At 35.5% G+C, this 27886-nt stretch overlaps 1 protein-coding gene across 1 annotated transcript; it reads right to left on the bottom strand.

Annotated features, from left to right (window-relative positions):
* Positions 1–33: 33 nt before the first annotated feature.
* On the bottom strand, positions 34–27167 carry LOC137396443 (uncharacterized). Its single transcript, XM_068082726.1, has 16 exons — positions 27032–27167; positions 24099–24153; positions 23272–23321; positions 22749–22800; positions 20522–20887; positions 19842–19973; positions 15237–15371; positions 14373–14489; positions 13651–13848; positions 12985–13071; positions 11172–11404; positions 9129–9237; positions 8546–8713; positions 5757–5861; positions 2764–2884; positions 34–911 (listed from the first exon to the last, which is right to left on the bottom strand). Exons 1-16 carry the CDS (start codon positions 27113–27115, stop codon positions 821–823), a joined length of 2103 nt encoding a protein of 700 aa, XP_067938827.1. The 5' UTR covers positions 27116–27167; the 3' UTR covers positions 34–820.
* Between the last annotated feature and the right edge of the window lie 719 nt (positions 27168–27886).

Here is a 27886-nt window from a genome sequence, read left to right as displayed (position 1 = left end):
TTCTGTTGCATTTTTAATATTAAATTTATTTGAACAGAGCAGTTGTCCTTCTGCAACTTAGTTGAAATACCGCAAGACCGCATATAGTATTTGCAAGCTGGTCATAGCTACAACTGTTCAAAGCATGGTTCCTTTTGCTAAACAGGTGCCTATGTACATTATGTGACATACATACATGTATGTTCGCACCCCTATTCATTCAAATGAAAAGCATTCTTCAATAAAAGGTATATATAAACCTACATTCTGCCCCAACGTGTGACACAATATCTCGAGTTGAATACAAATTTACCCTTTATATAGACACAACACTTGCATGGCAAAGAAAACAGTGCGCCAATCTCTAGTTTTAAAAAATATACACTCAATATAAATGAGAAGATATACAATAAGATATTGCTTCAACTAGTTGTATGAACTTTTAGGTTTATGTTCTCTGATCTTAAAAAGGTCACATATTTTATGTGGTGACATAGTTCATTTTAATACGTGTATATCCCAACTTCTAGCAAATAAAATTGAACAAGTGATGTCAGATATGGAAATATATGGCTCAGCTCTCTGACCTACCAAGTCTGACATAATAAATATGAGTGAAACTTGTCCAGATATAAATTAACAACTTACTAAGAACATTCTAGAAAAATAACAATCCGGTCAGTTTCCATTTTCACGATGGAAACTGCATAAAGTTCTGCTGAAGATATACTCGTTTCTTAGTCGGCAAGCAAGCGGATGATGTGTGGTTTGACCTTGACAAGGACAGTGGGACATCAGGAGCAACATAGGAGCTGGAGAGACCTGCCTCAATTGATGGCCTTCATTTAGTTAGTCCCCTGTTTGCCATGGTCACATGCTTCCTCTTCTGCAAGCTATCCTGTAGTGATGATATTCTCCTTTTAACGGAAGAGCTGTGAATCACAAAAAAAACTTGATGTTAGATATTAAATGAAAGAGACAAAAGATTGACATGTGTCCGCAGATTAGGATGTAAAATATTTGCTCTTGTCTGAATGATGGCAGGAAGGAAATGCCATGGGCAGGTGTGAAATACATGCAAAGCGCCTGCACATTAGCTAGACACTTTCTAGAGATGGATATGGTTATCCGTCAGTAAGAGCATACACACGCCAGTATCACAACACATTGTAAGAGCAGATGTAAGGAATACTAGCAAAAACTCACGCCCCAACATGACACAATTCAAAAAGCAGAGCACACTATCGCAAGATCCCATAATTGAGACACTAAGTAGTCACAAAAAATAGCAGTTATAAGAGTTCATGTTAATGTGTTCTGACTTGACCTTTAACTGCATTTGTTATCTAAGACCTATTATTTGTTGCAGGAAATGAAAGCCTACGCAGTAAAAATTCAGAAACTCAGATTGTTCTCATGTTTTGACTTGCTAAAAATATTAAATTTAACATTAGCATAATATAAAAACACATTCATCAAATAATAATAACAGTAATGAACTCAGTTGCTGCCCTTTAGCACAATACCGTAAGCAAAATAGGGGAAAAGTTACTTGAAGATTAAGATAAAATGATGCCTTTATCATCCATTTTCAAACATAGCTCTTCATCCGTTGACACCAACTTACTGCTTCCACCGTCGTATGTTTCAGTTGATGAACTCTCCATAACTACACTTGCCACTATCCCAACTCACCCACAATACCATTAGATTACCAGCTTTAAAACACGCAAGTTTAACTCACTCAGTAAATCCTGAATTCCGGATTACATGCTTTATCATCGGCATGTAACAAAAACATTATTTTGTGGCAGAAGCCGCAGAAGTATATATTGTGGATGATATAGAAAAGGGAGACCATATGGCAATAACAAAAAAGACCAGCAGTCATCGAGCAGTAAAAATAAATTTTCAAGAAGGGCTTTGTATTCATCAAACCACTCATCAATAAAGAATACATACACATGAGTACAGTTCACTTGTTACCTGAGTATCATTGTAGGGTGTCAACTGTGAATGAAACAGGCCATAATTAAGAATTGCTGCATTTTTCCAGATTCAAACAGATTTAACAATCTCTTGAACATCTTAATATTTATTTTAAAACCAACAAAAGTGAAGCCTAAAATGGCATGGCTGGTACGAATTAATGATAGAGCAAGCAAAAGATTAATTTGGGTCAGTAACTCTATATATTATAATCAGATAAATAGCAGACCCTTTAAACAACTTATAGATTAAATATGGCTGACCAGTTACAGAAAACCATTAACGATATTATTCAATATTCTACGATATGTAATTGTATCACACATTATTAAGAAATGATGAATACTGTGAACAGAGTTTATTCAGATCATGTGACACTTGAATACTGGGAAGCGCACCCTGGCTCGGTGAGTGATTACCAAACACACTTTCATACAGAAAGATCACAATCTTAAACATGCAAATATTGATGGTTCACAAACTAGGAAGTGAGCCGTGTTGATTCAGTCAAACTGAACTGGTGCTGTTTACAAAACTTTTCTTACGAAGTTTTTTGAAAGCCGTAAACAAATACTAAAATAGAAAAGCGATTAACCCAAGTGGGGTCGGAGAGAAGAGAACCCCAAAAATGGGGACACTATTTTGAGTGTCAAGTAAAATATGCCAAAATAAGGAGATGCGATATGGGGTAACATTAATAGCCTGTGATCCCAAAGGTGGTCTAAAACGATGAGACAAAGTTGGATAATTTTTTCCTTTCCGATTGCTAATGCTAACTGATGCATGAGTTATTACCTTGAACTTTGAGGCTTATTGAGAGGCCCCTTGTTCATCTTCCAGCTTGGCTTAGTTTTTAGGCTTTCTTTAAGGTTAAAAGCCTTCTTGTTGGTAATAACTGACTTGAGAGGCTGCCTCACTAAAATAAAAATAGAACTTTACGTTACCTGCTCTCAGTAGCCTCCTCCATGTAAATACAAACAGCTAAAAGTCGTCTTACGTTTCCACATACTTAACATTTTAGCATAATTATGCCTTAAATGGCAAAAATGACAACAGAGTTTATATATATACAGCCAAACTCGGATAACTCAAACTTCACGGGACCGAACGAAAGTGTTCGAGTTATCAAGCGTTCAAGTTATCAGAGCACTGTCGCAGGTGCATGTATTTATCAGTAAATACATGTACATATAAAAAATATATATAAATCAAAAGCATAGATTGCTTGTTGCAGATTAAAAGGCTTTTAATGTAAGTTTCAAAAAGATTTATCAAAATGTATAGAGATTTTTTTATCACATGAGATTTGTTTGTTGCTTTAGGTGATGTGATTGCCAGGACCTTTCCAGATTAAAATTAGCAAAACTTGATCGCTGTTCAAATGCTCAGAAGAAAAGGCATCTTTTTCTTTTGAGCGTTTTAACCAAGATCAATTTTGCCGATTTTTCTTTAAGTTTATCCGAAGGTTACCTCGCTTTTCCTTGCTTTCGGAGGGCCATCGCTAAGTGGAAATTGGTAAAATTTGATTTTTTTCAAACCTTTAGAAAAGTCGTTAACAAAAATATTTTGCCAATGATGGTAATAACGACGCCTAAAAACTACTAAAAGTTTAAGTTCACCTCTATGGCTTGGAATAAGGTGATATTGTAAGTCGATGACAACCGTTCTCAGTCGCCGTTTGGCAAAAAAACAAGTTTGAGTTAACGAAGTTGAGGTCGAGTTATCTAAAGCAATTTGTCATTGCGTGGGAACGGACTAAACGAATCCGTTCGAGTTAACCATGTGTTCGAGCTATCTGAGGGTGAGTTATCCGCGTTTGACTGTATTCTTCTTGGATTACAAAGTAATTTTCAGCATACGACATTCGAAGCTTCTCGAAGAATTGCAGCTTTGTATATCAGTACATATGTCAGTGGTTAACATTCTGATAGTTAGGTTTTAGGAATAAATTAAATTTGTAATTTTAAAATCACAGATTTAAAGACCAGCTAGACTAGTCTATATATAAATCTCAATGTTTGCCTTTTGTTTTCTGTGTCAATGTTCAGTTGCAGCGATTAAAATCTTGGAATAAAAAATTATTTTGCGCCGAATATGAACTCATGACATTCAAAGTGCAAGCCTACAAACAAGCGCGCGTAACCACTAGGCTAGGCCGTTCTTGTCATTTTCACCACTCTATCTCTCCTTCTTGCGACTGCAAACGCTAAATATGTACTTTTAATAATTAATTAGTTTTACATTTTGCTTTCTTTTTCTTTATAATTGTTTTTAAAAGCACATTTTTAATATTACCCATTACCGATTTTTTAATTGGTAAATTTCAAATGTGCTGTTTCAATTTCAAATGTGCCATTACACTCCTTTTTCCGGTTATTTCTAAGGTCGATCGATAAATCTGTAAAAGCTAAATAATTTCCATGTAGACAATTGTATTATCTCGATGTCAAACAAAGACAGATATTTCATTTTTACATTTGCGCCAGGATCAATGGTTACCATTATCAAGAGGAGTCAGTATTGAGAGGTACCAGTATCGTCCATCAAAACTTTCAATACAATACGCTTCTGTTGCAACTTTTTTGTGCACAAACTTCTATATACTCATTATTAATTCAACATATTCATGATTTTTATTTTGCTTTCTCAGTTCGTATTAACTGTATTAGTATCAAATCATTTTTCATTGTAATAGTGTAACAAAACAGAATTTATTTAGACATCAATCGATAACTATTTCCCATTTAAACACCTTTACAATTATTTTATTTTTCCCTTAATTTATTTAAACCGTACAAAACACGTTTCTCATGATATGAAGTTTCTAAGTTAGAATGGTAAATGTTGTATATATCCTAAAAAAAAAGTTTTCTGTGCAAACTTTATTACCCGGGCAATGCCAGGCATTCATTCAGTTATAAATAATGAAGAAGACGTTTTACTTTGTAAAACGTCCTTGTAAATAAGACAATAAATAACAGAAACAAACGTAAACAAGCATTCTTACAACATCTAACTGTAAAGGCCTGCGCACACTATCGCTCTAATCGACGATTAGCTGTGCAATGGCCCACAACGATTGGCTGCTATAACATCATTGTGCGATGAGCGGTCAAAGTAACTGTTGCTAGCGACGATGCGACGGACCTTCAAGGTGTTGAGCTTTGATGCAAATGATCGCAACTGTTGGCATCTTGTTTAGCATCCAATTTCAACAGTTGTAAAATCGATGGCAATTCATATTCGCAAGCAAGGCAAAGAACGACGCTCAATAATGAATTATGTAATCAGATAATTAAAATATAACAAAAGGAAAAAGTTGCTAGCTTGTGGTTATGATTCTTACTTCTTCCTTTAACATCGTTATCAATCTTAGGTACTATATTGCAATGGCCTCACATGACTTCGAATGCCTTTAACTTGAAAGCGATAAGATGATAACACCTATAAATTCTCACCTTAATAATTTAGTTTCTATGTGTTTTAATTTTTACAGTCAGTTCTTTATATATATTGTTATAACTTGTATTAACTCTAATACTACATATAATTGTTTGAAGTACTTTAACTTAAAATAAAGTACAGACAGGATAAAAACAAGATAAATAACACAATGTATTTCTGTATGAACTCTTGCTCCAATTTACAAAGGTCTCGACATATGAATCAAATATTTTAACAGATCAACTTTGCAGTTTGTACTCAAGTTAAGGAATGCCGATAAGTACAATGATTATGGTGATTGTACGTTAAATGAACCACTACAATAACAATCATATTAAACCCACCAGATTGGTGATTGGCTGCAGGTGTACTAATTTTGGGCTTAACTGCAGACCCACCACCATGTTGGAAGGAATTGACAATCGCTTGTCCTCGCTTTCCTTCTTCAACTGAAACAATACAGTAGAGGCTTCTATAGCGTAAACGTAAAGAATTTATGTGAAGTTTTTGTTTTACATTGCTTTATATCGTGTAAGAAGTTCCATATAATGTAAAGTGTTAAGTCAGTGCAAGTTCTTAAATTTGATGCAAATAATGAGTCCCATAGTTAGCCTTGAAAATGTCTATTTCTCTCTTGCAGCACTTGTGAGAAAAAACAACGCATAAGGGTACATCTATTATATATACTAGTACACTGGCAGAAGTATAGAAAACAAGATATTGGAAAAGCTCCAGCTTCAGCGATGTGCGCAGAGGCTGTGCGGGCTTTAAAAACCACTGTTGCACAAATAATGTGTCTTTATGATTTCGGCTGGACATAACGAAGTCCAGTAGCAAGGGAACCACAACAACAACTGAAGATATGAACATTCGTGGAGAACAATTTAGGGTGGGATGTCATTCTAGTTATGACCTTTGATAATGACCTTTGTTGGGAATTGAACCCCAACCTGTTGTATGCAAGTCAGGCATCCTAGACCACTAAATCACTAGACTACCGCTGTTCTCTTAGATCTGCAGAGATAAGGACAGCATATCACCCTGGCAGTCTAGTGTGAGATATCATCAGGAGTTTTGTTACAGCACAGGTAATAAGTAGCTGCACAACTATTCAGAAATACCCAAAGGCAGTCTATCAGTGCAGATGTTAGAGTGTCGGTTCACCAAGCTGAATGCCATGAGTTGGAGTCACTTTGAAAGCTATCTTTAATCCTAACCTCAAACCTTTGTAAACTTACTATAGTAGATATATTTTTTATTTTCTTTATTTTGGACACAATATTTTTTTCCTACTGTCCTTGCTGTCTAAAAAAAGTGTAAAAATCAATTCAAATTAGTATTGAAGATGTGTGCTCTCCTTAACATAAACTAACCATAATAATCAACTTTAAACCAAAAATACCATTTACTGTGGAGTCATTATATTAATAAGTTAAAATTAGTTTTACTTTTTTTATAAAGGCCAAACAACGAGTTTGAGACAATACTGAAACGAATTAGAAAACTTAGATGTATTTTAAGGTTCGGATAACATAAAATGCCTATAACGCAGACTCCCAAAACAAACTATTTACGTTGTAGGAGCATCTAATATATCTAGATAATACCAAAATACTAATATGGTGGACGGAGAGACACTAGTGAAAGGAGTCTTACATGCTAAAGTCTGAAGCGTCGCCAACCCTGAAACACTTCATCACAAATTCTGACCATAATGTACTTTCTCTAGTTTAAAAGCTGTGAGCTGATGAACACCACTAACAAAGGGCAACAGCATCTGATACAAGCAATGAGATTATGGGAGACCAGAGCTTTTACATGCTGCTGCAGATCAACAACCCTCTATGCCAAAGTTGCTTCTCTCTAATACCATATTAATTTCTATTTAGTCTGAAGTCCAGTTAGTTTTCACAGAAATGCCAGAAGCCATTAGCTTAGTGCAACTCTACACAAGGGATGCTGCAGAGTGAAGGCTGCTTCTCAGGAACATTTCAGACAGCAAAGAGGGAATTTAAAGGTTAACTGACAGCACAAATGTTAGTGCATTAACAACAACTGATAACATTACAACTTGAGGTTTCAATAAGACTTTTGTGTAATTTTGACCACATACCAAATTTTATCACCATTTCCAAGTCATGTGAATGGACACACAGATCGCAATCTTTGCACAAAATATTGAGCAGAAATTGCTGTCTGTTTCCGCTCAATATTGGTCTATTCAAAAAACTTATTCATAAAGCGAAGCAAGTGTTGATAAGTTTTTAAAAAATGGCTTCCGAGTGTAGCTAATTTTTATAAACATTTTTTTGAATTTCTTATTAGTGTGAAGGACAATCTTCTTGCTAGTGCACACCACAAGATGCACAGATTGGTGGTAATTCTATAACCACCGCCCAAAAGTTAATAAGGAACGAATAAAGTCGGACAGACTTTTCGGTATTTGTGGGATTTGCTGAGATCGTGCGCTATAATTATCTGTGCCATGTTTAGTAAACATAGTGAACTAGCATGGTGGCTAGATGGGAAAATATTTATGAATCACGGGCAACAGAAGTGCTTTTGTCTCGCGTTCGCGCATTGGTTAATCATCGGCGTTGAAATCAGAATTCATACATGTGCGTTTTCTCGAAAATGACTGCCTCATGTTCGGCTTGGAGCTTGCATAGCGTTTGTCTTTACCTCTTTACGATGGTCTTTGCCTCCAAAATGGGTATTTTTGTTCTTCTAACTCCAAAATCATTATTGAAGAAACAAAATATCATCAGTATGATGGAATAGATGTGATTTTAAATGCCGTCAGTTAACCTTTACGGACAAGCTTGTGTTCAAGAATAAATTCTTACTGTTTAGACAAACTTAGGTATTTTCAAAAATCTTACAACATGAGGCTTTGATCCTTTTTTGCAGACGTTGGGTGTGATACGTTATTATTTTAGGCGTTACTGAACTTTTTTGAATACGAAAAAGTGTGAAGCCAGTTTTCTTTGGCGTGAGAAGTAAACAGTCATCGATATAAGATCGATTTGTATATTAATGCTGTTATCACCACCAGTGTTCTCAGATGTTTGCTCCAAAAGACTCGATGGAACTGCTAAGAATGAGCGTTATGTGAATACGGTAAAAAATATACCTGATTTAATACGACTTCCAGGGGTGAAAGTTTGTCTAGACGGCAATGAGCCATTGCTCCGGGGACTTCTAGAACCCGAGACAAAGCTTGCAGACTTGCAGCGGGAGCTCACAGTGGGACTGAAGAGAGACGTGGAGACTCTCTGCCCTGGCTTTGGTGTGATGGCACCTGTATCGAAGTCTAGTAGTTATGACGAGAGAGCAATTGGTCTAGCGTCAAGGTTAGAGACTAAGAAAACTCCACTAAATCGGCAAATAGGTGTGTGCTACGTCCACACACTACAACCATAGGGTTCATGTAGTAATTCCCTAAGCACAGTTAACCTGGGTGGGACATGGATAAAACATTTGGTGTTATACTACAAATAACACACAAATCATATGAACTTACCATCCATAGACAACTCACAGAATTCACGGAATACAAACACGGGTAACGAATGAAGGCTTTACCATTTAGAGTGCAATAAAAAATGCTCAACTTACAGACAAACAGTCACTATGGCAATTATGTGCTGCTGCAATACCTATGCTATAAACTATAAATAGTAAGGACTACTGCGATAGCAACCTTAACAACTTACCAGATTGTCGAATGGCTGATGGTGTACTACTATTGGGTTTGACAGCAGACCCTCCACCGCCTCTGATTGGCTTGACGATTGTGGGCCCACGTTTTTTTGATTCTGTCAGCTAAAACACGATAGACAACACTACAGCAATACATCCCAACATAAACTTACAAGTTTAGGCAAGAGTTCATTACACAAATGTTATTACTGATGTGAGTTTGGCAAGGGTTCATTACACAAATGTTATTACTGATGTGAGTTTGGCAAGAGTTCATTACACAAATGTTATTACTGATGTGAGTTTGGCAAGAGTTCATTACACAAATGTTATTACTGATGTGAGTTTGGCAAGAGTTCATTACACAAATGTTATTACTGATGTGAGTTTGGGTAGATCTTCGAAAGGCTAAAGCCTGGCCCCCCATATCGATTGCGAGACTCCGGCGGTAACTTGCGCAGCAAAACGCTTGCGACGTTAGACTCGGCGGCATCTGTTCACATATAAGCTGCATCGCTAAACATAATAGCGTAATCAAATAAAATGTTCGCTCGCCATGCCGTTTCTATAATGATGACCTTCACCTGTACAGTGGATGTCGGGAAGGTTTTTCCTGCGGCCTTTTGCAAAATTTGAACAGCACTAAACTATTGCGTTGCCACCGACAACTACCGGCGGCACCCGGCGCGTAGATTCCCATTTCACCGCAGGCTATTAATAACAGAAATAATCCATTCGGTGTGTCCGAATGGATTATTTCTGCTGTATAATCAAAAGCTTGTGGTGAAGACCTGATCATACAGCAGGTCATAACAATTACTCTACTGATTGAACCAGGTTTTCAATAGAGCTTTATGATTTCCAAGTCACCAGAAAATTTGATATTGTAAATAGACGATTCGTGATATATCGCGATATTATTATTATGTAAAAAAAACTTGGAAACTTTGATTAATATTTTTCAGTATATTTAAAATATATATAGAGTATATTTTCAGTATAATTATTCAGTGATTACTAGAAACATTTACTTCATGAGCTTATTATATGACTAGAAGGTATGGCGACACGTAACAAATTATTCGTTCAATCCGACCGAAATCACGAAATGAACGAATAATTCAGCTGAAATTCACAGAATTATCTGAGCTGAGCGTGCACACCGAAGTCGTCGATGAAACACTTTTAATTGACTAAACAATTTTATTTTAGCGAGCACAATTCTAGCAGCTTTCGCAGTTGGTATAGTCCAAGACGCGTACCACGACACACAATAAAAGTACGAGTACAATTCAACATAATACACACGATGAAACTGCATAAGTTGCGCTATTGTTAGTTAGCGAGCACGATGCTAACAGCTTTTAAAATTTACGTAGTCCAAAGCACATAAAGTAACACGCAAGAAAAATATTACAGCAATTCGCCATAGTAAATATGATGCAACTGGCTTGATTGCGCTAAAGATGGCAACTCTTTCTACTACGGAAGTTTGCTGCTAAAAAGAAAATAGTTATTATTAAAAAAGAAACGATTTGTAACCATAATGTCCGAATGATAAAAACCAACAATAGAGCAATCTAAGCAGTTGCATCGTGTGAAGTATGTTGAACTGCACTTGTACTTTTATTGTGTGTCGTCATACGTGTCTTGGACTATACTAATTGCAAAATCTGCTAGAATCATGCTCGCTAATAACTCGTTTAGCCAATTAAAAGCGTTTCATCAACGAATTCGGTGTGCGTGCACAGCTCTGACAATTCTACTCATTTCGTGATTTCAGTCAGATTGAACGAATAATTCGTTACGTGTGACCTTTAGAGGCCTGTGGATTTTAGTTATAACATTGCTCTCTGAAAATCGTCAGGCGTGAGATTAAGCGCTTTTACACAGTTATATCGTTTATACGATTGACAATATCTCTTTAAATGATGGCGATTTTCAAATCATCTACCTTCAAAATTGACACCAAACTATTAAATGGCCATATCGTGAAACCATAATGACCAATAATATAGCAAAGCTCGAGAAGAAATAACACAAATATTGATATTTACCATAGAGATGGGAGGTTTAGCAGCTGTAGACCCCCCTGCTGCAGGGTTGGTCAACTTGGCAAACCCCGTCGACTTGCTCGCCAAAGATGATTTAGATACGGTAGTTTTTTGATTGCTTTTCTTGATAGGAGTCGGCTTGCCACCGGTTGGGCCTGCCATCTCAAACTTTCTTTTGTGGTAGACTGTTATGTCCTGCATCTTGGAAAAGTGCTTCTCATGCAGCGATTTAAAATCTAAAAGTCAGAAGTCTTCGTTATTTATGACTGTCAAAAATTTCATGTTTTTGTTACATTACAGGTGTTACCAGTGCTAGTAGGTGTTACCAGAGCTAGCAGGCATTACCAGTGCTAGCAGGCGTTACCAGTGCTAGCAGGTGTTACCATTGCTAGCAGGTGTTACTAGCGCTAGCAGATGTTACCAGCGCTAGCAGTTGTTACCAGCGCTAGCAGGTGTTACCAGCGCTAGCAGGTGTTACCAGCGCTAGCAGGTGTTACCAGCGCTAGCAGGTGTTACCAGCGCTAGCAGGTGTTACCAGCGCTAGCAGGTGTTACCAGCGCTAGCAGGTGTTACCAGCGCTAGCAGGTGTTACCAGCGCTAGCAGGTGTTACCAGCGCTAGCAGGTGTTACCAGCGCTAGCAGGTGTTGCCAGTCCTAGCAGGTGTTACCAGTCCTAGCAGATGTTACCAATCCTAGCAGGTGTTACCAGTCCTAGCAGATGTTACCTTTTACTTAAGTACTGACGAGAATGGTGTCATCAATATCCCACTAGATCAGCACTTGTATTTTCCATTCTCTACACGGCCCAATAAAAATTGTGGAATCAATAAATGTAATCAGAAAGACTCTTACATTCCCATCTTACATTCAAATACAAATTTGCATCAAAATTCATCTCGAAGACAGTACAAAGACAAGAAGTAAGTGGCAAAGTATAGAAACGACTACCAAAATGTACCATCAGATGCAACTCTGGGCTATCGTTAGTAATTAGCATATTAGAAAAAGACAAACGACTCTTCATATGCATGTACTAGTAGATTTGATGAGTTTTAAAACTGTTTTCATATAGGCCTACTGATAGATTAGGTGTTTTGTTATAACATTCTTTCAATTTTATTTTCACCCAGATATTGTTTGAAAGCTGTTTTTCCAACGAGCAGTATTCTTCTATTCACAGGCTTCGTAACTGCTCAAGCATGGCTCTGATAGTCAGAATATCTTTAGTTTGCCATTAAGAGTTTGGGTGATTGACCAGATAACTGGTATAGTCATAGAAGTATTCTGTGATTGAGCACTGCACTAAAATACCTACATGTATATAAAAGGGTCATTCACGTTAAATTTTAAAAGATTTTACCTCAAAGCATGGATATTTGTCTATCGTTTAATATTGTGTTTATCATTTTATTTGATCGGACTGCCTGGATGTTTCACGGTTCAAATTGACAGAACTTCTTCATAGCTAAAACGCTCAGAAAAAAATGAAATTTCAAAAAATCACATCAGTAGTACTTACTGTTTGTCCCTATCATTATGACATCTGCTATTGCTTCAAGTTGCAATATTACTGCAGATGAGTACCACCTGGTAATATGAGTATTATTGGGTAACATGAGTACTAGCGGGTAACACGAGTACTAGCTAGTAACATGAGTACTACCTGGTAAGATGAGTACTACGTGGTAATATGAGTACTACCTGGTAAGATGAGTATTATCTGGTAATATGAGTATTATCTGGCAACATGAGTACTAGCTGGAAACATAAGCATTACCTGGTAACATGAGTACCACCTAGTAAGATCAATACTCACTCGGAGTATTATGGCTATGCTTCTGTTTCTTTGACGAGTTGTTAAAAGCGGCCATTTTCTCATCGACCAGTTTGTCTATTTCTTTTTCTATACAAATATATAAACAATAATATAAAATTTATAGCTTCATGGTCCCGTAATGATCTTCACTGGTGGGGAAGAAATTCCAATATTTATTGTTTAACAACCTGTCCTGACATCGCCAAAGTACAACATAGAATCAACATTAGACTCGATGACATAAACATTCCTTCTGCTACCATTGATACCATGACAACGCCACCAAATTCTATGACATCACAACTAAACTCCATGACATAACCACTATGTAACATCACCCCTAAACTATATGACATCACTAAATTCTATTGCATTACCCCTGAATTCTATGACATCAAAATTAAACTCCACAGAATTACCACTAAACTCCATGACATCACTAAACTTTATGACATAACTACTAAACTCCATGACATCGCTACTAAACTATAACATCACCCCACATTTTATGGCATTACCGCTAAATTATATTTTAACATTAAGTTCAATATCCAACTATATGAAACTTTACAATATGACAAACTCAACTTTGTAGTACATCACAGACATCGGCATATGGCAAACACATTACATAAGGTAACAAAGGTCTCCAAGCGTACCACATACCCTGTTCAGCGACTACTCTATTTACTTTGTTCATGAGTTGCTCCATCCAGTCCGTACTAGAGCTCTGACCAACCAAACTAGTAGATCTATTTCCAGTGAACCTAACAACACCATCATTTTGATTGCGGGTTCCACAGTCTATCTTATCTTGTATAAATCCTTTCTTATCTCCCTCCATACTAGCTCCTAAATCGGTACCTTCAACAGGAAAAAAGGAGGTCCACCTAACGGTTAGCAACGATTCATGCACTCCATATGCTCTGATTTGTAGTAGCTCTATGAGTAGTAGTAGCTCTATGAACCTCCACTTTCAGCAAATATGAAAAGGAAGCTAACAGACTTAGTGCAAGGCTCTCTAATTACTTTGTCTAAAAAACCCTGAAAAAGATTATTTGTTACATTAACGCTTTGCCTATCAAGTTTATTTTAATGTAACTTTTTACTTGCAAACTATTTCGCAAAAGAAAACAACACCTCTCTTATAATACGACTGAAACCAGTGAGTAAACTGACTATCCTACAAGTAACCGTAGACCTGAACACTGAGAACCTCGAGGTACAACTATAACACTGCTCTATTTCGTCAGCTACCGGTGTATTTCGCCGCCGGTAAGTGGGTTACCCCTACCTCAGAAAGAATAACGTACTTTAGACATAAAAAAGTTTTCATCATTCAGTTTTGGTCAATAAAAAGCTTTTTGATCAACGAATCAAATCCTAACCTGAAAGATCTCCGGGCTTTGTCTCCTCATCAAAGATTTTAAAAGACGATTCCAACTCGTAAGTACCACTTCGTCTTTTTCTATCAGCATCCTGACGCTGCAGGCTCTCTGATTCATCTGGATTTAAAACACAAGCAGTGTCCTGAATGAACCAAAAATAGGATTTGCCAACTACTGCGAGTGGCAATCAAACTACACTACTAAACTTGAAGTTTGTCCTCGACTAAAGTAGTAGGCGAAAAAGCCTACAAGATTGATTAGTAGATATCTTTGCTGCTATTTTGACAATAAATGGAAGGATTGTCTTATTTCATTGAAGAAGTGATATGAATGACAAGGCATGGTGTTTAATACCTCGCTGCCCGTAGCATAAAAGACTAACTGTCTCAGAATATCCGAAACATAATAGTCAATTCATTCTAGTTGTCAATTCCTATCCTTTTGAGCAATGCATGCTTTGAACCCCTGTATCATTTTCCACGACTATTGTGAGCACCAGTAAATTTGTCACACCCAGTACTAATAGATGCGCATGGTTAAACTTTTATGAATGCTTAGCTAATCTTAGGTATATACCAAATAGTTAACACTAACTGTACTGTCACTAATGAGCTGATACTACATGTAGGTACTAAAATCGCTAACTATTCTTAAAAGAAGTAAAGATGATCGCTTCCGGGTAAAGATGTGAAAGAGAAGATTTACGTAATTGTTGTCCAAGTTCACGACTTCCATGGAACAAATGTGGTAAAACATACAAGATAGAGGGATAGATTTAAAACGAGCTTAAATACACCGAAAAGCACTAGAACACAGCCCAACTGGCTAGTATTGAGTTACATATGAAAGTTTTATATAGGTAACCTTTTGTCGGTACTGAGCTGTCTGTGGAAGACATCGTGGAAGCTGATAGACCGATACTGGAAGAATCCAATTCAAAAGTTCCACTCCTCCGGTCTCGCCTTTCGCTACCTCTGCTCTGACTGCTCGTCGATACATCTATGAAACAAATTGGAATCTTTAAACCATGGAACTACCAAAACTAAAATGATTAATAACTGAATATCATTACAATAGACAAGCTGAGAGATGAGTTAATAAGAACATGATAAGAGTAACATACTGAGAGATGAGTTAATAAGAGACATGATAAGAGTAACATACTGAGAGATGGGTTAATAAGAGACATCATAAGAGTAACATACAGAGAGATGAGTTAATAAGAGACATGATAAGAGTAACATACTGAGAGATGGGTTAATAAGAGACATCATAAGAGTAACATACTGAGAGATGAGTTAATAAGAGACATGATAAGAGTAACATACTGAGAGATGAGTTAATAAGAGACATGATAAGAGTAACATACTGAGAGATGAGTTAATAAGAGACACGATAAGAGTAACATACAGAAAGATGAGTTAATAAGAGACATGATAAGAGTAACATACTGAGAGATGGGTTAATAAGAGACATGATAAGAGTAACATACTGAGAGATGAGTTAATAAGAGACATGATAAGAGTAACATACTGAGAGCTGAATTAATAAGAGACATGATAAGAGTAACATACTGAGAGATGAGTTAATAAGAGACATGATAAGAGTAACATACAGAGAGATGAGTTAATAAGAGACATGATAAGAGTGACATACTGAGAGATGAGTTAATAAGAGACTTGATAAGAGTAACATACTGAGAGATGAGTTAATAAGAGACATGATAAGAGTAACATACTGAGAGATGAGTTAATAAGAGACATGATAAGAGTAACATACTGAGAGATGAGTTAATAAGAGACACGATAAGAGTAACATACTGAGAGATGAGTTAATAAGAGACATGATAAGAGTAACATACTGAAAGATGAGTTAATAAGAGACATGATAAGGGTAACATACTGAGAGATGAGTTAATAAGAGACATGACAAGAGTAACATACTGAGAGATGAGTTAATAAGAGACATGATAAGAGTAACATACAGAGAGATGAATTAATAAGAAACATGATAAGAGTAACATACTGAGAGATGAGTTAATAAGAGACATGATAAGAGTAACATACTGAGAGATGAGTTAATAAGAGACATGATAAGAGTAACATACTGAGAGATGAGTTAATAAGAGACACGATAAGAGTAACATACTGAGAGATGAGTTAATAAGAGACATGATAAGAGTAACGTACTGAGAGATGAGTTAATAAGAGACATGGTAAGAGTAACATACTGAGAGATGAGTTAATAAGAGACATGATAAGAGTAACATACTGAGAGATGAGTTAATAAGAGACATGATAAGAGTAACATACTGAGAGATGAGTTAATAAGAGACATGATAAGAGTAACATACAGAGAGATGAGTTAATAAGAGACATGATAAGAGTAACGTACTGAGAGATGAGTTAATAAGAGACATGATAAGAGTAACATACTGAGAGATGAGTTAATAAGAGACATGATAAGAGTAACATACAGAGAGATGAGTTAATAAGAGACATGATAAGAGTAACATACTGAGAGATGAGTTAATAAGAGACATGACAAGAGTAACATACTGAGAGATGAGTTAATAAGAGACATGATAAGAGTAACATACTGAGAGCTGAATTAATAAGAAACATGATAAGAGTAACATACAGAGAGATGAGTTAATAAGAGACATGATAAGGGTAACGTACTGAGAGATGAGTTAATAAGAGACATGATAAGGGTAACGTACTGAGAGATGAGTTAATAAGAGACATGATAAGAGTAACATACTGAGAGATGAGTTAATAAGAGACATGATAAGGGTAACGTACTGAGAGATGAGTTAATAAGAGACATGGTAAGAGTAACATACTGAGAGCTGAATTAATAAGAAACATGATAAGAGTAACATACTGAGAGATGAGTTAATAAGAGACATGATAAGAGTAACATACAGAGAGATGAGTTAATAAGAGACATGGTAAGAGTAACATACTGAGAGATGAGTTAATAAGAGACATGATAAGAGTAACATACTGAGAGCTGAATTAATAAGAAACATGATAAGAGTAACATACAGAGAGATGAGTTAATAAGAGACATGATAAGGGTAACGTACTGAGAGATGAGTTAATAAGAGACATGATAAGAGTAACATACTGAGAGATGAGTTAATAAGAGACATGATAAGAGTAACATACAGAGAGATGAGTTAATAAGAGACATGATAAGGGTAATGTACTGAGAGATGAGTTAATAAGAGACATGATAAGAGTAACAAACAGAGAGATGAGTTAATAAGAGACATGGTAAGAGTAACATACTGAGAGCTGAATTAATAAGAAACATGATAAGAGTAACATACAGAGAGATGAGTTAATAAGAGACATGGTAAGAGTAACATACTGAGAGATGAGTTAATAAGAGACATGATAAGAGTAACATACTGAGAGATGAGTTAATAAGAGACATGATAAGAGTAACATACTGAGAGATGAGTTAATAAGAGACATGACAAGAGTAACATACTGAGAGATGAGTTAATAAGAGACATGGTAAGAGTAACATACTGAGAGCTGAATTAATAAGAAACATGATAAGAGTAACATACAGAGAGATGAGTTAATAAGAGACATGATAAGGGTAACGTACTGAGAGATGAGTTAATAAGAGACACGATAAGAGTAACATACTGAGAGATGAGTTAATAAGAGACATGATAAGAGTAACATACTGAGAGATGAGTTAATAAGAGACATGATAAGAGTAACGTACTGAGAGATGAGTTAATAAGAGACATGGTAAGAGTAACATACTGAGAGCTGAATTAATAAGAAACATGATAAGAGTAACATACAGAGAGATGAGTTAATAAGAGACATGATAAGGGTAACGTACTGAGAGATGAGTTAATAAGAGACATGATAAGGGTAACGTACTGAGAGATGAGTTAATAAGAGACATGATAAGAGTAACATACTGAGAGCTGAATTAATAAGAAACATGATAAGAGTAACATACTGAGAGATGAGTTAATAAGAGACATGATAAGAGTAACATACTGAGAGATGAGTTAATAAGAGACATGGTAAAAGTAACATACTGAGAGCTGAATTAATAAGAAACATGATAAGAGTAACATACAGAGAGATGAGTTAATAAGAGACATGATAAGGGTAACGTACTGAGAGATGAGTTAATAAGAGACATGATAAGGGTAACGTACTGAGAGATGAGTTAATAAGAGACATGATAAGAGTAACATACTGAGAGCTGAATTAATAAGAAACATGATAAGAGTAACATACAGAGAGATGAGTTAATAAGAGACATGGTAAGAGTAACGTACTGAGAGATGAGTTAATAAGAAACATGATAAGGGTAACATACTGAGAGATGAGTTAATAAGAGACATGGTAAGAGTAACATACTGAGAGCTGAATTAATAAGAAACATGATAAGAGTAACATACTGAGAGATGAGTTAATAAGAGACATGATAAGAGTAACATACAGAGAGATGAGTTAATAAGAGACATGATAAGGGTAACGTACTGAGAGATGAGTTAATAAGAGACATGATAAGAGTAACATACTGAGAGATGAGTTAATAAGAGACATGATAAGGGTAACATACTGAGAGATGAGTTAATAAGAGACATGATAAGAGTAACATACTGAGAGATGAGTTAATAAGAGAGATGGTAAGAGTAACATACTGAGAGATGAGTTAATAAGAGACACGATAAGAGTAGCATACTGGGAGATGAGTTAATAAGAGACATGATAAGAGTAACATACTGAGAGATGAGTTAATAAGAGACATGGTAAGAGTAACATACTGAGAGCTGAATTAATAAGAAACATGATAAGAGTAACATACAGAGAGATGAGTTAATAAGAGACATGATAAGGGTAACGTACTGAGAGATGAGTTAATAAGAGACATGATAAGAGTAACATACTGAGAGATGAGTTAATAAGAGACACGATAAGAGTAACATACTGAGAGATGAGTTAATAAGAGACACGATAAGAGTAACATACTGGGAGATGAGTTAATAAGAAACTTGATAAGAGTAACATACTGAGAGATGAGTTAATAAGAGACATGATAAGAGTAACATACTGAGAGCTGAATTAATAAGAGACATGATAAGAGTAACATACTGAGAGATGAGTTAATAAGAGACATGATAAGAGTAACATACAGAGAGATGAGTTAATAAGAGACATGATAAGAGTAACATACTGAGAGATGAGTTAATAAGAAACATGATAAGAGTAACATACTGAGAGATGAGTTAATAAGAGACACGATAAGAGTAACATACTGAGAGATGAGTTAATAAGAGACATGATAAGAGTAACGTACTGAGAGATGAGTTAATAAGAGACATGATAAGAGTAACATACTGAGAGATGAGTTAATATGAGACATGATAAGGGTAACATACTGAGAGATGAGTTAATAAGAGACATGATAAGAGTAACATACTGGGAGATGAGTCGATGAGAGGTAGGTCGTTCTTGGCACTAAGCCTGATTCTTTTTGAGGAGATTTCTTGGCTAGCTGGGGGTGAATCAAGTTCGTATGTGCCGCTGCGGCGTCTCTTCCTCGCCAATTCTTCTAGAAAATAATAGCTATACCTCAACTATTGTAGCTAATTTATAACCTCACAAACTTCAGCTGAATTTAGTGAAAGTACATAATCGATGCAATTCGAGCATATAATGTGGCCAGCCGTCCGCAAAAACTACAAAACATTTCACTGTAAACACCTAACGTGTCATCAATAATAACTTTACCAAGTTCCAAAAAATTTTAATATTTGCATCTAGTTCAAAGATGAAATTTGAATGGGTTTTACCACAACATACACGTAGTAATCCGAAACACTCTTAAAACCATTACCAAGCAAAACCCGTAGGTAAGAAAGCAGATGGATCCCTAATCAACAAATAGAACTTAACATGATAGAAAACACATCAACTCTGGAAAATCGGACTTCCCTTCGGTTTACATTCTATAACTTGACCATTATCGCTATATATTTGCTTACAAAATAGTTTAACATCAGTAACAACAAAGTGTACAACACTAGAATATTTGACAGTGTTTTAAAATACTGTTGATAAGGGAGGAATGAGCAGAGGTCAATAAGATGAAAGACTTACTTGAACTGAGGGATGGTGAGCGGAGATCTTTGGCTACTTCAATGTCAGGACTATCTTTAGCTATGATCTCTTCGTGTGAGTCTTCTTTCTCACCAACTAAGTGCTCAAAAGATCCCTGATCAGCGTTTTCAACTATTGGTTCATTGTTCTTCGCGGAAAGCTGAGGCGATCGCTTGGATTGGGGTCTGTCCGAGCTTGCAGCCGAGACATGACCAGTTTCACACTGCGGGGTGTGTGAAGACACATCACTATCGTTGTGATTGACATCAATTCTAATACTCTCGGGTGTGGTGCACTCTCTGACAGCGGAGGCCTTAGACTCAGGGCTAACTGCGTCACCTTGAACTCCTTTTTGTTCACAGTCACCTGCAGCCATTGACTTGAACAGAACACTGGATTCACATATTGGTAATGTTTCTGGCATCATCTGAGGTGAGGGTGTATACTAATATATTATGATTCATGTGCATGATCTGTTATGCCATATTAAATGGACCGCTGATAGGATGGACATAGCCAAGGTTTGACATACCCTAGGACACTTATGTATTCGCGGCAACTAACTTTCGCGTTTTCGCGGTGTCATCCTCTCACGAAAATTTAATGAGCGAAACTAAACTATCATAACGAACGAGCAAAAACGCGAAGTTAAATAGCTTTGTTCATTGATATCCACAATAAAATCGTCATATTAGAAATGCAGGCAATTTTCGTCTGTGGTTAGGATAAATGGGAAATTTCTGGTAAACTCATTATAGCTAATACACCGACTGAGCAGCATGGCAAAGCAAATTAAGATTATATCAGTTTAGTCACCGAATTTGTAACTGATGAGGATGAAAGTCTGGTAGGTGAAGTCATAAAATTGAAGAATAATTATTGTAGTGATGAATTTTATTACCATCCAAAAACAATATCAACCCTCATCAGGTCCAACCACATTATCTCTTTCACTGCCAACCATGTACAAATTCGTTACCGGCCTAGTGCCAGCCATTTTACCGAAATTGCCGACATTGCTTCAAGATATGTATACAGCATTTTTTAAGTTCTACTTTAATTATCTGTATAATCACGAAAATATAAATTGGCTATTATGTCATCAACAACTAATTACCTGTTTTATGACTCGCGCGGGGTAGATAATGAACTCACAGAAAAATGTTCGTTTTTAGATTAGAAATTCTCAAACAAAAGTTTAAAATTGCTTCATTGTTTTAGGGTGATTTTATAGAGAAATCTTCGGACAACACAGTCAATTTCATAACTCTTAAAGACCGTGGGTTATGTGGTCAACAAATAATAAAATCAGGTTACCACACAATTGCTGAGAAAGTCCAAAAATGCGTTTATGGCAGTGGCCCCTAGAAAACGCATAAATGCGTTTATGGGAGCGAAAGGGTTATACAGTTTTGGTTGTGAAGTTGGTTGTTACCTATCTATTTTTTTCTTCTTGGGATTCGAGTGTGAAAGTCATGGCGGGAGGGACCTAGACGTCATTGATAGTCTAAGAAACCAATGGCAGCAAGTGATCAAATTGAATTGTCGATCTCACCCACACATTTCAACCTGTGGTTTACAAATACGAACTATTCCCAAATTGAATTTTTTTCTCATTAGTGAACTGGACCTAAGGAATGTAATGTTTTTTCCACTGCATTTATTTTCACATCACTATATTTTCGCACTCATCAGAGCCGCGAAATTAAGTTGCAGCGAAATTTTACTCTGTGTGCTACTGACGAAACTAAATACTAGCAAAACATAAGTGTCCTAGGGTATGCCATTTGAATAAGAAGTTAACAACATTGATTGATCAGAGTAAATTCGATTTAAAAAACTGAGTAATAATTATAGCAAGTAAACAAAGAGGTACTAAAATTCAGTTACAGGTTTGCTGAACAATTCAGAAACAAAAAATATTTTCCTCAAATAATGCCAGCGAACATGACCAACTCACTTCATACTATGTAAAGAAACCTTATCAGTTCAATATAAGTGTCTATTGTTTGTATATCAGGTACTGAATATAGAATAGTGATGCTATGCCAATTTTAATTTATTGTTAAGTCTTCTACATTAGTTTTCCAAAAAAAATTGATGTTGCTATCAAATTATTTCTTGGCAAAAAACTTTTGGCAAAGTCGATTCAGTTTGCAGAGCCAGTTGTTTCTATTCCATTTTGATGTCCCTATTACAAGGTAATAAAACACTAAAATGGGCCTACCATGGGGTGTCACCAGGATCTCATCTTTCTCTATCTCATTCACTTTTTCATGCTGCAAAACAACATACAGGATTATCTACACACTTATGTAACTCAAATTATGAGCAAACGGTGAATGTACTGATTTATTCGAATATAGACAAAGAGCATAATCAAAACCGAATGAGAAAGTGGGAAAAATGTTTTACCATATTTTAATTCAAAACTAAAGATGCGCCTTGTGCACAAGCGCTTACAAGTTATACTCTAATAAATTCAAAATAAGATGCAAATTGGAATAAAATTGTTTTAAAAATAAAATATTAAAACCAAGTACTAAAAAACCTGCAAATTAAATTAATTGTCAAAATAAAATGAATTTGTATGCCAGTAATAAAAGACTCTGATGCTCATACTAACTACTAGCTAAGTCCCTTCCTTGTTTTGCCTCGACTAGAATTCGACCCAAGTCAGGTAGGCAGTTACAGAACAGAGAGAAGACAAGTTTACAGGGCTAAAGAGAGAGATGAGTGAGACTAATTACCTCATCTCCATTAACAGTTTCCCCATAAGCATCTTCTGCTGGAAGGTGCCCTATAGCATATTATATATATGTTTATTATACACATAAGTTGACACTCTAGAGTCTAGAAGAATGCATTGTAAAAGGGTTTGAAAGGATCTTAGCAATGATAGCAACCTTTGATGAATCACAAACTTTATTTAAGAACTTTACACTACAAACTCCATACAAACCTACAAAACAGAAATGATAATGTTAGCTAGAATTTGCAAAAAATTTAAATGTAGGCTATCATTCTAAAATTTGCACCACTAATTTAATTAGACTAAATTTGTAAAAAATATCAGTCAGTAAAAGCCAAACCGAAATGTCTAATAACACAGGGTGTTAGCAAACAGTAAAAGCATGTCATTTACAAGTCTACAACTGGAAACTAAGTAGAGATTGAGTTTATCTTAAACGTTTACCTGAAGAATTGTTATAATAATTCCAATATAATCCCTCTTTCTAGGCATTATATCATTAGTTGGAAATCAATGGCATGGTTTATATGTGGAGCCTGGGCATATAGTCTCATAACAAAACTAACTATTTCAGTTTTGAAGTCCATAATTGCCTCAAGTGGGTAATATTTTTGTAATAATAAACATCAGGGCCGAAAGTGAGAACACTTCAAAATCCAGCAAATAATGGGATTGCAACCAACTCAACCACATATGCTTTTATGGTATAAACACACCAGAGAGACTACACTACACACAAATATCGTCATGAACAACACTCAAAAACTCGCCTTTACTACCGGAGTATCATAACAGAGATCTTGTATGACTACCAGTAAATCTTACCAGATGGTTCAAAGCAGCCCTCAATGTTCTCTAGTAGTTTCCTAAGCACAGCTGCCTGAAAAAATTGGAAGATTGCTACCGTTAGCATTTTTAGTTGCCATTACGTTTTCGCAATCACATGATGAACAGGAAAATAATGTTTGCTAAAAATTCTGAACTGGTTTAATAAACTAACCAATAGTGCAACAAAGAGAATTAAATAGATACAACCAGCAAAATAAGTATGGAGTCGCAGAAAAGTGTTTAGCTTTCTATTGTACGCTCCAGGTTGTATTTCATGGATGTCAATGAGGAATGGTTAATGACAGAATTAATATGAAACGATTTTTTATTTATGCATTAAAGGTTAATTGATAGCTCAAAAATCAAAATACTGCATTATGAGAGCGCGTAACATGAATAATTGGGCTCGCAATAATATTTTTCATTTGTGTAATTTTGGCCAAATGCTAGGCTTTATCAACATTTGCAAGTCGTGAAAGTGGACAGAAAGATTAACGATAGTTGCAAAATATCAACCAGAAACATTTGCAGCGCTATATAATTATATTAAAATCGTTTTGTTTTTAAACTAAATCATCTAAAACTTATCAGTTCAAAATCCTTATTCATGAATGCAGAGCAAACCTGAATGTTTGTTCTGAATGCAGATTCATGAATGTTTAAAAACCTTGGCAGGTTTTTAAAAAACCTGCCAAGGTTTTTAAAAAATAACTTGGAGAATAGCTAATTTTTATAAAAAAAAAGTTTTAAATTTTAAGTTAGTGTTAAAAGGAATTTGGTGCTAGCACAACCCACAAGAAGCAATAAGAGAGCCAATTAGTGTAATTCTTTAACTTCCACTTGCAAACTAATGTACGACATATAAATACTATAGACTTTGTCAGTATTCATGCAATTTGCTTCAACCTTACTCTACATGTTCAGAAGATTCATGCCGGAGGCAGTACACCGATCATATGATTTTTAACTATAGAGCGATAGCTTATAAGAGTGTTCGGTAAGCATTGTTATTTTTAAAAAATCTAATGCTTACTGCGAATTCTTTTTTATGCCATTTACAAGCTACTAAAACACCGTAAAACCTCTTTTTGAACTTCATGATGCTGAATTTTTCCAACTTTTCCCCATAGTGGCGTTTTAACACAGGCGATGTTTAAATACAGGGAGGGGCCGATGTATTTTTCGACTAGCTCATCAGGTTTTTGGGATAGATTTAACCCTCTTATGGGTGAAGCAATGCTAATTTCGCTTATATTTTACACTCTCCTTTGAAAGGAGCGACATTAATGCCATCAACCTCAGCATCTTTGCTAAACCGTCTGTCATATGCGCTGAAGTATCAGACCAAGTTAAACAAGGGACGAGTAAAAGATCAACCAGATACAGTGATTAATTATTTTGATGGTGTCACTTTCAAAGTTTTATTATTATGAGCAATCCTTCAAGCAAGTTTTAAAGAAAAAACTGTGAAACTTTGGAGTTACATAACGGACTTTGACCGCAATAACAATGGCTGCTATTACATTGTACAGTGTTCCTGAAGAGTATTCTCATCGCTCATCAAAACTTTTTAAAGTCTTGAGGTCAGGTGGTAAACTACATTATGGGCAAATCAGAAAACAATGGATTGGATTTAGACCTTTGTGACTTCGAATTAGAATGTGGTCCTGATGATTGTGACGATTGATTTTTTCAGATAGCCTACACCGTGACTAAAACCACAACAACGGAGGAATTAATTGTTATTGATGTACCGTGTCATTAGGCTAATAGTACTATGTTGTGAACACATTTCTACTGATCATTTACTATTATGGGTTTATAAAGATCAAAGAATGTCAAAGTGGCAGTCAAATAGAGATGGCCTTCAAATAAAGGGTGGGGCTGTCTTTTTCAACCCTCGTATACTGGCGTTCAAACAAAGTAGCGTTTAAATAAAGGCTTTACAGTGCCTGTTGTGATGGATGATAAGTAATGGTGAAAGTAATGATTAACAAAAGCTAATTTGTATGGCGTTTACAAATCCACTAGCCCATAGCATCGACATCGATAGTTAACAAATGGTTTTTTTATATTTATCTGACATCGGAGCTTAAAACTTTCCACACAAGTGCTTTGATGGCCAAAACTGATTTTTGTTATAGCCCAAACTCATTGATGAAAATAAAAAATGATTAGATTGTTGCAAATAAATGTATTTTAAAATGCTACCAGTTAAAATTTCAAAGCACTGCTAGATACTAACTGTAGTTTAAATATAAAATATGTTTGGGGAGAAACATAGGGAAAGTAATACCGATAGTGATATCATGTACAGCTCCACAAATTCCCAATAGAGACCTCGAGACAATTACTGTATATACATGTATATAGGCTATGCTACACAGAAAGACATGCAGGTAGATAACAGCACTATAATTTATAACATAAAAAATCAGTTGTAGGAACGACTAAATTTAATCATACATTATTACCATAAAAATAAATTTCTCAAATTGTGCTCAACCTTTACAATCTATGATTGCAAGTGGTAAACCAAACCATGGTGGTGACTTTTATTGGTTGATAATTCAGAAGAGCTTAACCAGTGTTAAGTCTAAATTATACTATAGCAGCAAAAAAATTAAGGAAAATATTTAGTCTACGAAATCTAGTTATCTCAATATCGATCATTTTTACAGAGAATGGCGAGACTGAAATCACACAACAACATATAATGTTCTTAGCTTCTTGTAAACCATTGAAGCGGTATATCATAATATCGATAAACTTCGGTTAAGAAAATATGTATTTGTAAAGCATAACAAGAAATAGTTAACTAACTATTATACTAGACTACGTGTTGTTCCGAGAAAACAAGAGGTGAAAAAGCATCTGATAGTGTAGTTGTTTTCGTGTGCTGAGCAGATTGAATAGTTTAGTAACGTTACCTTTTGGTTAGCTTTTATTGAATGCTTCTTAGCAAGCTTTTGGAGTTGGCTATACTTAAGTGAACTCAAATCAGCCATCTTCATTTAAAAAAGTTCGATGCAGCCAAAAATAATCGTTGAATTTAATGGGAAAGTGCAGCCATGTTTACATCTTTTGAAGTAAACCGCTAGCGTTATTTGCCAATTTCATTGGACACACACTAACAGGATGCAGATTTCTCGACCAATAAACGACTGATCAACTACAATCGCTGTACTATTTTGGAGTTGTGATACTTTTAAATAGAGACAACAACTCTTTTCTTTTTGTTTCTCGACGAGAAAGTTTTCCAATTTTGCAAGTCGTATGCAAAATCAAATTGAATCTAGTACGTAACTAAGCATGCTTATATATAATTCAGCAGTTTTATGCAAAATATTGAAATCTTTTGACATAAAAAATTATGGATAAACTCTAGGTGTTAATTTTATAAAATATGCATAACTAATTGTTAGTAGCGGAGTATATCAAAAGAATTAAAATAAGAATGTTTGACTTCAGGACTACTATTGTTTTTGGTTAACATCACAATGTTATATTAGATTTTTCTTTACTTACATGTGTTTTAAATTAAATTCACATGTAGTTGTAGACGAACATCAGTGCATACATAGAGGTGAAAAGAAGAAAACTATCTCTTGATCAATGGGAGTTATGCCTGCTTAGCTACAGCTTTGTAGTAATGCTAGGTGAGTAAACGCCAGGTAGTAATACTGCCTGGCGTTGCCCGGGTAATAAAAGTCTTTGCATAGAAAACTTATTTTTATTTGACATATATAACAACAGTTACCATTCTAACTTTCAAACTTCATAAC

This window comes from Watersipora subatra, chromosome 5 (genome assembly GCF_963576615.1).
Source record: "Watersipora subatra chromosome 5, tzWatSuba1.1, whole genome shotgun sequence".
NCBI lineage: Eukaryota > Metazoa > Bryozoa > Gymnolaemata > Cheilostomatida > Watersiporidae > Watersipora > Watersipora subatra.
Note: the sequence above shows the minus strand (reverse complement) of the source record. Positions and strands in the feature narration are given on the sequence as shown.

Coding starts and splice junctions, on each gene's coding strand:
- LOC137396443 (XM_068082726.1), bottom strand. CDS start 27,115: ATGAAGATGGCTGATTTGAGTTCACTTAAGTATAGCCAACTCCAAAAG. Junction 8,714..9,128: donor ATCAGCCATTCGACAATCTG/GTAAGTTGTTAA, acceptor ACTTCGATACAG/GTGCCATCACACCAAAGCCA. Junction 912..2,763: donor AATAAGCCTCAAAGTTCAAG/GTAATAACTCAT, acceptor TGTGATTCACAG/CTCTTCCGTTAAAAGGAGAA.